At 42.2% G+C, this 13,443-nt stretch overlaps 1 protein-coding gene across 4 annotated transcripts in view; it reads left to right on the forward strand.

Annotated features, from left to right (window-relative positions):
• The first annotated feature begins 4,062 nt into the window (after nt 1-4,062).
• MORC4 (MORC family CW-type zinc finger 4) overlaps nt 4,063-13,443 on the forward strand; it is a 60,524-nt gene continuing 51,143 nt past the window's right edge. For all 4 annotated transcript variants that reach the window (XM_017954170.3, XM_017954171.3, XM_003918091.5 and 1 more), the window contains exons 1-3: nt 4,063-4,434; nt 4,564-4,636; nt 11,576-11,708. In XM_017954170.3, coding sequence (XP_017809659.2) covers nt 4,333-4,434; nt 4,564-4,636; nt 11,576-11,708 — 308 coding nt within the window. In that variant the 5' untranslated portion in view covers nt 4,063-4,332. The remainder of the gene's footprint in view (nt 4,435-4,563; nt 4,637-11,575; nt 11,709-13,443) is intronic.

Consider the following 13,443-nt stretch of genomic DNA (forward strand, 5'->3'; position numbering starts at 1 on the left):
GATTTTGACATAGCAAATGTGTCTCTATTTCTCCATTGGGAGTTTACTCCTTTTTAGAGCTCAATACCACTAAATTCCATTGGTTCTTTTTGTTGTTGTTTTGCTTTGTTTCAGAGTCAGGGACTCACTCTGTTGCTCAGGCTGGAGTACAGTGGCATGATCATAACTCACTGCAGCCTTGAACTCCTAGGCTCAAGTGATCCTCCTACCTTGCCTTTCCATTGGTCTTATAGCTACTACTTCCTCTATATTTCTCAAACACTTGAAACATCACAGAAGATTATACGTTCCCTTTAACCATTCCAATTCACCACCTGGTGGAAGTTTTAACAATAATAGGACTGCTGCCTTGTGGCAGGGGGCTATCTGTACTCCATCCACTCTGTGATATGGTCCTTATTGCCAACAGGGCAGTAAGTGATTTAGCTCCCAAATATCATCCAAATGCTCTGGTTTCTCTTCAGATCATATAAATCTTTCACCTTTTACCAAATATCATCATAGTCCCAAATTTCTTGGATCACTCCCAATTTCAAGTGTTACAGTTTGAGTTCCCCAGGAGGCAGATTCCAAGAAAGAGCTTTCTGTGCAGGGTGCTTATTAAGAGGTATTCTTAGATTAGGATCTGTGCAATGAAGTAGGTGTGGGCAGAGGGGAACACTGAGCTACAATGCAGGTTCAACAGCAGAGAGCCAACCCCACAGAGAGATTTGGAGTTAGAATGACCCTTCCCAGTTGTCCCAAATTGGGTTGAGACAGTCAGGTCTTTATACCCCCTCTTTGATCAGTTACTGCAGGCTGCCCCAGAAAAGTTTGTGACCTTGGGTAAACAGAGATTACCTGAAGCAATCCCTGAAGGGCTAACAGCTGAAGGCAGTCTGTCAACATTTCTCTTAGCAGCTCAGTCAACAAGTCTTTTATTGAAATGAGAGGTGGGCTGACACATCACAGTATCCATCACAGACGTCATCTCTTTACATTAAAAATTGCCAATTAAATGTAAAGAGTTAAGCATTTATCATGTCCTTCCTATATAAATTGTATTTCAGATGAACCAAATAGCCATGGTTGATGAGGGTAAGTTCTATACAGAATGATCCAGTTAATAAATTAGAAGAAATTATGAGATTGACTATCATAATTTTACAGTCCTAATAACATATGTTTTTCAGACAATGAAACCATAAAGTAAAAGGTTGGTGGAGAAATTTATAGTGGAAGCTTCAGGCTGCCTCTCCCTGAAGTCAATGATGAATCTGAACATGTCTAAGTGTTGCACAGTATGTATTTCCTGATGTGATGCAATGGGAACTATATAGCACCATCTATGAGCATTCCTATTTAGAAAACATTGTACTAGACTCTAAGACTCTAGAGACAATTTATGGTTTATAGTTAAGTTACACTTTTTCCTGTAACAAGAGGAGCAAGTTAAGTAACATGAAGAAGCAAGACAAATGAAAATGTAGGACATTCAACAGTCCAACTGTCTCGGTTTGTTTAACAGCTCAAGGGGTTGGGCACGATGGCTCACACGTGTAATCCCAGCACTTTGGGAGGCCGAGGTGGGAGGATCATTTGAGCTCAGGAGTCCGAGAGCAGCCTGGGCAACGTGGGGAGAACCCATCTCTACCAAAAAAAAAAAAAAAAAAAAAAAAAAAAAAAAAAATCAATAGCATGAATAAAAAGAAAAGAGAGGGGAGACTTTTAGATTAAAATGGATTTAAGACACATAACCATGTGCAATGTGTGCACTTGGAGTCTAGATTTCAACAAACCAACTGTAAGTAGACATTTCTGAGACAATTGGGGGAAATCAGAATATGGACTGCGCCAAGCAAAGTGGCTTGCGCCTGTAATCCCAGCACGTTGGGAGGCCAAATCAGGTGGATTGCATGAGCCCAGGAGCTTGAGACCAGCCTGGGCAACGTGGCAAAACCCCATCTCTAGAAAATATAAAAAGTAAAAAAATGACCTGGGTGTGATGGTGTATGCCTGTAGTCCCAGCTACTAAGGAGGCTGAGTTGGGAGAATTGCTTGATCCCAGGAGGTCAAGGCTGCAGTGAGCCAAGATCGTACCACTGCACTAAAGCCTGGGTGACAGAGCTAGACCCTGTCTCAAAAAAAAAGACTGGGTATTAGAATATAACAAAGAATTAGTATAAATTTTGTTTGGTATAAAAGTGGCATGGTGGTTATGTTTGTTAGAAAATGTACATGTTTTTAAAGAACACTGAAGTATATAAAATAAAATGGCATGATGTTTGAGATTTGCCCTGAAATGCTCACAGCTTACAGAAATGAAAAAGAAGAAGAAAAGGGATATAGAAAACAAGTGCCTTAGTCAGATCTGGCTGCTGTTAACAAAGTACCATAGACTAGGTTGCATATTAACAGCAGATGGTCAGGTTCTGGTAGGGTCCCTCTTCTGGGTTGCAGAATTCAGACCCTTTCTTGAGTCCTCGTGGAAGAGGGTGAGAGAGCTCTCTGGGGTCCTTTTTATGAGGCACTAATCCCATCATGAGGGTTCCACCCTCATGACCTAATTACTTGGCAAAGGCCCCAACTCCTAATCCTAATACCTAATACCATCATATTGGGAGTTAGGATTTCAACATACGAATTTTGGGGAGCACAAATGTTCAGTCTGTTGCAGCAGGTGTGGCAGTCTTGATAATTACTGCATCTGAGTAATAAATACATGGGATTCATTATATTGTTTTCTGTACTTTTGTGTATTTTAAAAATTTGAAGAAAAGATAACTAAAAAATAGACAGATGTAAAGCACCCAGTGGGGGTAAAAAATGATGCTCCAAGGCATAAACAGGCATTTATAGAAGAGGAGATGCAAATGTATACAAAACATTTGAAAAGATATTCAACCTTACTGGTAGTCAGGAAAATGCAAATTAAAACAATAAGGAGATACTATTTTTTATTGAAAAGACTGTCAAAAAGTTAAAAGATTGGGACCATCTAGTGCTATGAACAAGACAAAATAGCGCCAATTGTTGCTGGGAGGGCAAATTGCCTATCTTACAGCATTTATTAAGATTAAACCATGCACATGCTATTAGATGCAGCAATCTCATCTTTTGGAATTCATTCTGTGGAGATAACAGTATCAGAAATTAATGACCTGTACATGAGTGTGAAGGAGCATTTTTTGTATTGTCAAAATTAAAAAAAGAGGACAACCTAAATTACCATAAAGGAATAGTCAAATAAATTATAGTTCATTCATGCCATAGAATGTTACATATATTTTTAACGAATCTATTTTTCTATTATCAGGGTATATTTATAGTACATTAGAAAATACAGGTAAGAAAAAAGGAAAAAGTGTCTAGTTCAAGACCCAGAGATATCATCTTGCTGTATATCAAGTGGTTTTTGTTGTGTGTATGTGTGTATATCTGTGTATGTATGCATTTATATGTATATATGCATACACATATACTTGTTTTTGCAATAGAAAAGGCATCATGCATTCCACAATATGTTGTAACTCCTTGTTTTCTTCATTCCTTCATGAATATTTTTCTACATAAACACATACTTATCTACAAACATGGCCTTTAAGAACTGCACGGCATTTCATTTTATGCATACTTCATAACTCGACCAATCCCCTACTTGGCGGTATTTAAGTGAATCAAATTTCTCCTTTTAGAAACACCGTCCCTGCATTCTAGCAAGACTTTGGAGATAGTTTGCTAAATGCCTTCCAGAAAGTTCTGGGTGCTTCTGGAGGCATTTGAGGCAGAGTAGGTAGAATGTTTTCCCATCAGGCGAGCTTGCTATCTTCCCAGATAGCAACACTGTAGTCTTTAGAACTTGAAAGACTTGTCTTATCTTGTCTGTTAGTCATGCAGCTTAAGCGGGACTAGGTTCCAGAAATCCCATACATGTTCTCCCTCCTCTTGCTTCATTCACGCCCCTCCCCACGCGCCCTCCCCTCGGCCCCCGCGCTTTCCCGCTCGGCGGCCTGGCCTATGGCAAACGCCAAGAATTAATTAGGGGCGGGGATCAAGGAGCGGCTGTCAGGAGGTCGCCATATTTCTGTACGGCCCAGAGGCAGCCCGAGCAGTCGCCGGGTCGGTAGAGGTGCTGACAGGGCGGAGCCGCCGCTTGGCTCAGCCGGCCTCACCCCTCCCGCCCGGGACAGGTGGCTGGAGCGCGCCCCGCCTCCGCCAGCTGCGAGTGGGAGCCAGGGAGGGCCGGTCCCGGACGGTCGCCGCCAGCTGCGAGTGGGAGTGAGCAAGGGCTAGTCCGGGACCGCCGGGCCAGGGGTCCGGCGGCAGCAGACGGGTACCCTGGCGGCCAAAAAAATGCTCCTGTACCGAGGGGCCCCCGCCGGTCCTGGCGCGCCGGGCTGCGGGCTGGCCCGGCCCGGCGGCGGCCCGCAGGCCTTCGGGATCCGCCTGAGCACGGTAGGTCCGGGGCCCGAGGGGGCGGACGCGCGCGCGGGCCCCTGGGCTGCGGGGGGCGCGCGGGGGGCGCGCGGGGAGGGCCCGGCGGGCCGAGGCCTCACGCGGGACGGGACCTTCTCTCGCCCCCAGATGAGCCCCCGCTACCTCCAGAGCAACTCCAGCAGCCACACGCGACCCTTCAGTGCCATCGCGGAGCTGCTAGGTGAGTGGCGAGGGCGGGCCCGGCAGTGTTCGCCCGAGGCAGTGGTGCCAGCGTGGTGCCGCGGACGCGAGAGGAATGCGCAGAGCCGCGCGGGGCGGGCCGGGGCTGGGGTGGGGGCCTCGGAACCGGCCCCGGCTCGGCAGGCGGAGGAGGGGGATGTCTCTCTCGCCAGGAACTGGGTTCCGCTCATAAAACGGAGGAAACGAGGTGTGTCCGAAGCGTTAAAGATACCAGTATGTTTTTTCTCTCGCGCTCGTGATGTTCGGGCACTTTAGGATAGCTTAGTTAGTAATCAAAAGGAGATGCATAAAAACCTCAGGCCCCGAGGCAGCTGGGCTCAGCAGGGGCTGGCGACCGACGGAGGATGCCCAGCTAGCAAAGGGGCGTTGTAGAGGACCGAGGCGGGTCCTGGGGAAAGGTCTGGAAGGGGGAGTTCCTTAACTTTTGAGACAAGAAAGTTAGGAATGATGGGACATCTCTTAAGAGATGACACGAGTGCATTTGGCTCCCTGCTACTGCGGAGGGCTGGGTCCGTGGTCCACGAGCGCCCTCACACCGCTGGAATGAATATTGAGTACTTAACCTCTCGCTCCACCGGTGTTTGCTTTTCAAGTGTTTTCAGTTGATCCCTTCAAGCTAAGTACACCAATTTTTGCAGTAGTGTGCTACTGTGTGGAAAGCAAAGAAGAACTACAGTATTGCACAAAATGCAGCAGCATACAGGGCGCATTATACATGCTTTGAAAATCGAAAGAAGGAAGAAGTATTTATGGACAAGGTTGCACAGAACAAACTCTTGAAAATGTTTTCAAAGCTCCCCAAATGAACCCCAGTCTCTACTTAAGCAATCGCTGTGGCCGTGTCATGAGAGTTATCTTGGGTAAGAAGTCAATGGGTAGCAGGAGACTTAGTTGGAAGGTTGTTAAGAATGATAGAGACCTTTGATGATTAACCTTAACACGGAATGCTTTACAATATGTATAATTTAATTAGAAGGTGAAAGGCAAAAAGTGGAATTGATACGTTTGGAACCCTAGAGCAGAGGGACTGTATCTTTGAGGTTTGGTACTGTGCCTTGGGGCTGTGCACTGAACCTCTGCAGAATGGAATACAATCCAAGTATGTAATTTGCAAGAAAGACTACAAGGGAGCAAAAAATAATGATTTACATAGTGGGGAATGGGAAACCGAAATGTATTGTTCTCTCATGGTTGGCACGGTGTAGAATGTGATATACCTGTGCTATGCTTACTGTACTTTCCAGGTGATTTAATGAGTTTTAAATTTGTAATTTTGAATATTTGTGATTTTGGCCATAAGCATTACCTTAAAGAACCTAAGTCAGATCTAAGATGTCCAGTATGAGAACAAATATGTGTATGTATTATGCACACACATGCATGCATACATGTATACAAACACAGATTTTAAGACCAAATAACAACTATTTGTGAAAATATTAATAATACGGAAAAGAGAGAGCAAAGTGTTAACTGGCAATCCAAAGCTTTCATTTTGGGTTTTCCTTCAATCATTTTATCCACTTAGGCGTTAATTTTCTAGTGAATCATTCATTTGGTAAATATTTATTGAGCACCCACTGTGTGCAAGGCCACTGTGGTAGGCACAGAAATGAATATAACACAGATTCACTCTTCGAGTAGGGGAGATAAAACATGTACAGAAGGTTTATGCTTTGTATAACAACAAAATAGAAATCGATATATAAACAAAGATAAAAACAAGTGCTGTGGGAGTTCAGAGGAAGGAGGAATGGCTTCCAGTTTATCAGGAAGAGGAAGGTTAGGAAATGCTTTGTAGAGGAGGTGACATTTAAACTGAGATTTGAAAGATTGGGACATGTGGATATGGGTGGGGAGGAATTCCAGGCAAAAGGAACAACTGCTTGAACAAAGGCATGAAGAATATTGAGTGGAGTTTAATTAGAGCATGGGGTTCACAAATAGTAAAAATGATAGGTACTTAAAAAGTTTACAAACAGCTTTCACAAATAACTTTTTAACATTACCCTTTGAGGTAAACATTTACTTTCATCCTGCAGATGAAGAAAAAGAGGTTCAGAAAATTTAATTGACTTTTCCAAGGTTACGTGTATACTAAATAGCAGATCCAGGACTCAAACACAGGCCTTTTTACTCCAGATACTAAGTAAGGATGAGGTTATAAAGGTCATCTGGAATCAGGATGTGACTGGGAGGCTTCAGTATTTTGCTTTTTAGCCTGAAGTTTTCTGAGCAGGGGAATGTCATGATCAGAGCTGTGTATCAGGAAAGTCAATCTTGCAGCAGTGTATAAAATTGAAGGAGAGAGAGATACAGATTTATATGACTAGTTAGGAGGTTATTTCAATAATCCAGATGAGGGGAAATAAACTTTGTAAGAGACTGACAATGCAAATAGAGTAAATAGGATATGAGAGAGTCTAGGGATGTATAGGGTAAAGGAGAGGGAGGGATAAGAAAAGTACTTAAATTTCAAATTTGTGGTCTCTTCAGTGCTAACCTTGTGTGTCTTTGTAACAAAGGAAGAATAGGCTTGTGACAAAAGGTGATGACTTTACCTTTAGGCAGGAATACTTTTAGATACCTGTAGGATTTCTGTAGGACAGTAGCTCCACCTTTGGCAATCTTTCATATAGCCACCTGTAGGCCATTCTTCTGGAACAGGGGAGGATGGGAGCCTTGTGATGCTATGAAACAGAAAAGGATGAGAGGCTTGTGAAGCACTACCTCAAAGCCATCTCCCACTTGCCATCTTATCTCTCCTGGGAGGCTGTCATGGAATAGTTTCTCATTGCCTCCTAGATTCTGATGAGATAGAGAGCAAGGGGAAGGTAGAGATGGGGTCCTCCCACCAAGGGATAGCATGAGCTAAGTTAGCAGAGAGAAAACTCCTTGTGATTTGGTAGCACATGGGATTGTGTGGCCAGGTTAGGGAATGAAGACACTCCAGCATCTGATAGCACAATTCTCACCTAACTGGTGGGCAGGGAGAGAGGAGTAAGGGTTCTTTCATTGCGCTACCTGTTCATTGGCTGGATGGGCCGGGTTAGGAGAGAAGATAGATTTTCTGGGATCCAATAGCATTTGCCATGTATTAGTAAATGTTTGGAGGGTTAAGCAGCAAGAAGTAGGATTGAAACCAGCCTCCAGATCGGTGCCTTGTTATAAGTTCATTTATTGAGGCCAGCCTTGTTATTATTGTAATTTCATTTGCTGAGACCGAATGAAAGGCCATGTAAAACTGAAAGTAAGTACAAAACCGTGCTTGCTGGTGCCTCTCTACTGATCTCTCTTTCCCTACTGCTCCAGCTGACCCTGGCCTCTTGCATGCCCCCTCCCCCTTGTATTCCATGAGCTTCCAGCCAAGGAGACAAAATGTTGAGCTGCTCCTGGCAGCTACCTTGTAACTCCTGAAGTGCCTGTGTTAAAACTATTTGGTGTGTTCCTGTTTAAAAAAAAAAAAAAAAAAAAAGGACCTAGTAAAGTTTGGACAAAATTGCAGTAAAGAGGAAAAGAATTGAGGTGATATTGTGAGAGGCTTTTGAGCTGATTCGTTGAATGCACCGTTGGGTAAACATGTAGTTGCAGTAGACAGGTGTTACGTGTTTGAATCGTGAATGTTCACAAATTGTTAGAAAAAAATTCCTCTATGTCCAGAGTTTTCAGTGTATAAATGATGTCCAGTTGATTGGCAAGTTGTATCATCAGTCACAGTGCCTTTGGTTGTCTGCCAGCAGGAGTGTCTGATCAGTCCCAACACAATTCATGGCCTGCTTGCCGAGTAAAGGTTCTTGAAACAGTGTAGGCAGCTAAGTAATGCTGAATCCTTTAGTCAGTTAAAGAAACATACTGCTGCCTCTTACAAAGTAAAGAACTACATTTCTGATAAAGCCGCCATTACATGACAGACTTGTAACTCCTGCCAAAACTTAGCCCACTTGTCTTGCCACATTATATGGGCCCTAGGCCCCCCACCTGGTCCTTAAAGCTTGACTATATCATCCATCAACAGAAGAATGGATAAAGAAAATGTGGTATATAGACACAATGGAATACTGCTTAGCCATAAAAAGAAGGAAATATTGTCATTTGGAGCAACATGGATAAACTTGAAGGACATTATGTTAAATGAAATAAGCCAGGCACAGAAGGCAAACTATGTGGAATGTTCTAACTTCTATGTGGAAACTAAAAAAGTACTAAGTAGCAGATCTAGGATGCAAACACAGGTCTTTTTACTGGAAATACCCAGTAGGGAATGAGGTTAAAAAGGTCATCTGGGATCAGGTTTTGACTGGAAGGCTCCGGTGTTTGGCTTTTTAGCCTGAAGTTTTCTGAGCAGAGGAATGTTATGATCAGAGCTGTGCTTCAGGAAAGTTAATCTTCAGCAGTGTATAAAATTGAAAGGGAGATATATGGATTTATAAGAGTAGTTAGGGCCGGGCGCGGTGGCTCACGTCTGTAATCCCAGCACTTTGGGAGGCCGAGGCAGGCGGATCACGGAGTCAGGAGATCAAGACCATCCTGGCTAACACGGTGAAACCCCATCTCTACTGAAAATACAAAATATTAGCCAGGTGTGGTGGCGGGCACCTGTAGTCCCAGCTACTCGGGAGGCTGAGGCAGGAGAATGGCATGAACCCGGGAGGTGGAGCTTGCAGTGAGCCGAGATTGCACCACTGCACTCCAGCCTGGGTGACAGAGCCAGATTCCACCTCAAAAAAAAAAAAAAAAAAAGTAGTTAGGAGGTTATTGCAATAAGCTTAGAAGTAGAGAGTGGAATAGTAGTTAATAAAGGCTGGGAAGGGTGGGAGGGGGTATAGCTAGAGGTTGGTTAATGACTACAGAATTACAACTAAGATAAAATAAATAAGTTCTAGTGTTTTATAGCACTGTAGAATGGCTATAATTAATAACAATTAACTGTATATTTTCAAATAGCTAGAAGAATAGATTTTGAATATTCCCAACAAAAGAAGTGATAAATGTTTGAGGTAATGAATATGCTAATTATCCTGATTTGATCATTACACATTGTATAAGTGTATCAAAACATCACATTGTATTCTATAAATATGTACAACTATTATGTGAATTAAAAAAATAATAAAAACAAAAAAAGTGGCTGCTACTCATATGAAATAAACTTTCCCTTAGGGCCTTGTGAATAAAAAAAAAAAAAAAAGATTGACTATACCAGGCCTCTTAATCCCCTTCTGGGACTATTGGTGATGCCCTACTGCTATTAAGACTTTTTCCACTTACAGTCAGTGACAGTTTTATCAGTGACTCTGGCAATACCATTGTGGCCCTTGAAATTAATCTGTATTTTGTTTTATTTAATGAACATTCCACATATCCAAGTGGCTTTAACTGATATTGTTAATTGTATTATTAAAAAAATGGGTGTTTTGCATATTTGTAATACTTCTCTTGATTGTAAGGGGTGTTCCCGGGAAAAAATGACATGATTTGATCAGTGGTAATGGAACAAGTATATGGCCAGGACTTGACCTGGCTGTCTCAGCTTAGCTTTTTGGTATCACTAAAGCAGTATAGGATACCAGGGAAAGGGAAGAGAGTGGAAGGCAAGGACTCTGTCTTGGTCAAAGAGCTTAGTAGAGACAGGAACGATTAAGGAACCTATCCAACAGATTGTATAAACTGCCCCTCAGTTGTGGCCAGTGAGCCACATTTGTCGGTGATTGACAATTATGTAAACTGGTACCTGTGGTAAAAACATGTGGCAACTAGACAGTGGCACCCCTGGGGTTGTGAATGTGACACAATTGTTAGACTATGGCAATTTTTGATGTCTTTGGAGTCTTTTTTTTTTTGTTGTTTGTTTGTTTGTTTGAGATGAAGTCTCGCTCTGTTGCCCAGGTTAGAGTGCCGTGGCGCGATCTCGGCTCACTGCCAGCTCCACCTCCCAGGTTCACGCCATTCTCCTGCCTCAGCCTCCCGAGTAGCTGGGACTACAGGCTCCTGCCACCATGCCTGGCTAAATTTTTGTATTTTTAGTAGAGACGGGGTTTCACCGTGTTAGCCAGGATGGTCTTGATCTCTGGACCTTGTGATCCGCCCGCCTTGGCCTCCCAAAGTGCTAGGATTACAGGCGTGAGCCACCACGCCTGGCCTGGAGTCTTAAATAATTAACTCATTGTGAAGACATAAATCAGGAGGAATCGTGAACCTATGTATTTTTTCTACTTTGATTCTATGTTCTCCATTTCCTGAGAGGATGGACAGCCTTGCCTTTAAAACTATTACAAAATACCTAAGCAAAAATCACTCCTTTTAAGTATGCTTGCTACCATCACTGAGATCTAGGCAGGCAATTAAGGCTTTTGGTTTTAAACTCTAACCCTTTCAGTGCCTCTTAGGCTATAAACAGGAATGGCAGTACTATCTGTGTTCTTTAACAGAGGAGGTGATGTAAGAAAGAAGAAAATAAAATGATCACAAATAAACTGTAATGTGTGTAATATGCATCATCTTTTACCAAAATTGCTCATTCAGCTTTTCTCCGTAACCACTCTTTACTGTATGTGTATATAAACAGTAAAGGGGCTAAAAGGCAAGAAGAAGTAATAAGACAAAAATGGAGCAAAATGCTTTTTATATGGGAGTAGTTATTAATACTTTTTTCCAAAGACCCTGAAGTTTGAAGTGGAAAGGCAGATTGCAGATCGCTCATGTGAAATCTGGAAATCAGCTTTAGAACTCAATCTGCCATCATCTCTTTTGTTCTCTGTAATTTAGTGAGTGCACTACCATTAATGCTCCCTGATACCTTCTCGAACATCCAAATGAGGGAAAGAAAGGACATTTTCTATGTCTTGGAGTCACTGAACTAGAGATTTTGATACAATATTGGAAAAGGGGATCTAATATCACAGATTTTTACCTTTTGCAGATAATGCTGTAGATCCAGATGTATCTGCCAGGACGGTCTTTATAGATGTTGAGGAGGTCAAGAATAAATCTTGTTTGACCTTTACCGATGATGGATGTGGGATGACACCTCATAAACTACACCGAATGCTCAGGTAAAAATGTCTTCATTGGCTTTTTCTTGTCTTAAGCTTATGAACCCTATTTAAGGCTTCATAATTTTCATTAATATTTTGCTTTCCTTTTGTTTATTCAACAAATATTTATTAAGCATCTCTTATGTGCCAGGACACTGATTATGAAACAAATACTGTCCTGCCCTCACAGAGCTTTCAACCTAGCTGGCCATTTAAACAATTAAGTAATAAACAGCTATAAGCATAATGATAAGAAGGTACAGAATGCTTGAGATGAGTCATCAGGGGAACCCAATCTGATCCCAGAGGTTAGGAAAAGTGTCCTAGACAAAATGATATTTCAGCTGAGATCTAAGGGTGAGTACAGTTTAACCAGGTAAAGGGGCAGGGAGCAAGGGATGACAGTTCATGCAAAGAGAACAGCAAATATAAAGACCCAGAGGCCTTCAATGGTCCGAGACCTCCAATTTATATTAACCTAAACTCACTCTTAAATCAGAAGTATTGGCGTTGGAATGATTTATTGATTGGAACCATGAAGGTGCCTGGGTATAATCAAACCCCATGCAAGATAAATAGAAGACATTCAGACACATATTCTTTAAAGGTTTTGCAGTAGAATCACAAACTTAGGAAATTCTCCTTTCTAACTGTTGAAGCTGGTGCTAGATTTCTGTTGCCACTCTCAGTTCATTTAATCACTTTAAAACATTTGTAGTTGAGAACGTAAATTTATACTATATCATCTTTGCGTATCACTCAGTGGAAGATGAGTGTTCCTTCAACTCCTTCCTTCTCTTTTCCTTTTTAGCAGATGAGGTTGATTACTCTCCCTGTGGCTTCTTGAACTAGAGTGTGTGAAGCACGAGTAACAATGGAGGAGTGCTGTGGAGGAGGGAAAGGGCTCCGAACTATAAAAATGGAAAATAAATTCATGTGGTTGTAGTTACCCTTGTAGGTATTCTAAATGAATTACTCTGTTTGTAGGGAAATCCCTTTGATCCATCAAAGAAACAGACATGAAATTTGGGCAAAGTAAGTGGTTGCGTTTTACCACTCAGCAGTCTGTATACCTCGTGTCTCAGACCCTCCTAATTAGAAGACTATTTGAGGAAAACCTCTAAAAGTGAAACAAGAATTGTGACCAGTATGTTAGTGAAGGTAGAGAGTTGGCTCAATCCTTCAACTTATAATACCAGTTTTATATCCTGAAGCTAATATTATATATTAAGAATATATATATTTTCTTCTTCTTATTAACATATATATATTTTCTTATTATATATTAAGAAAAATACAATTTTAGATGGGATGGAACCAAAGCATTTATATATTCAGTTCTGTATGTACTAGTTGTTTTTTTCCCCCCTAAAATTACTTGTCTTCTTATTTTTTGAGACAGTCTCACTCCATCACCCAGGCTGGAGTGCCGTGGCGTGATCTCAGCTCACTGCAACCCCAGCCTCCTGGGTTCAAATGATTCTCATACGACAGCCTCCCGAGTAGCTGGGATTATAGGTGTGTGCCACCATGCCCGGCTAATAATTTTGTATTTTTAGTAGAGACAGGGTTTTGCCATGTTGTCCAGGCTGGTCTTGAGCTCCTGACCTCAAGTGATTCACCCGCCTCAGCCTCCCAAAGTGCTGGGATCACAGGCGTGAACCACCACATCCATCCAAAATTGCTTATCTTATTAATGATTCCGTCCCATCATACCTTATCCCATTGACATGGGTGTTGAGTAGTGGGCCCA

This window comes from Papio anubis, chromosome X, assembly GCF_008728515.1.
Source record: "Papio anubis isolate 15944 chromosome X, Panubis1.0, whole genome shotgun sequence".
NCBI classification, from domain to species: Eukaryota; Metazoa; Chordata; class Mammalia; order Primates; family Cercopithecidae; genus Papio; species Papio anubis.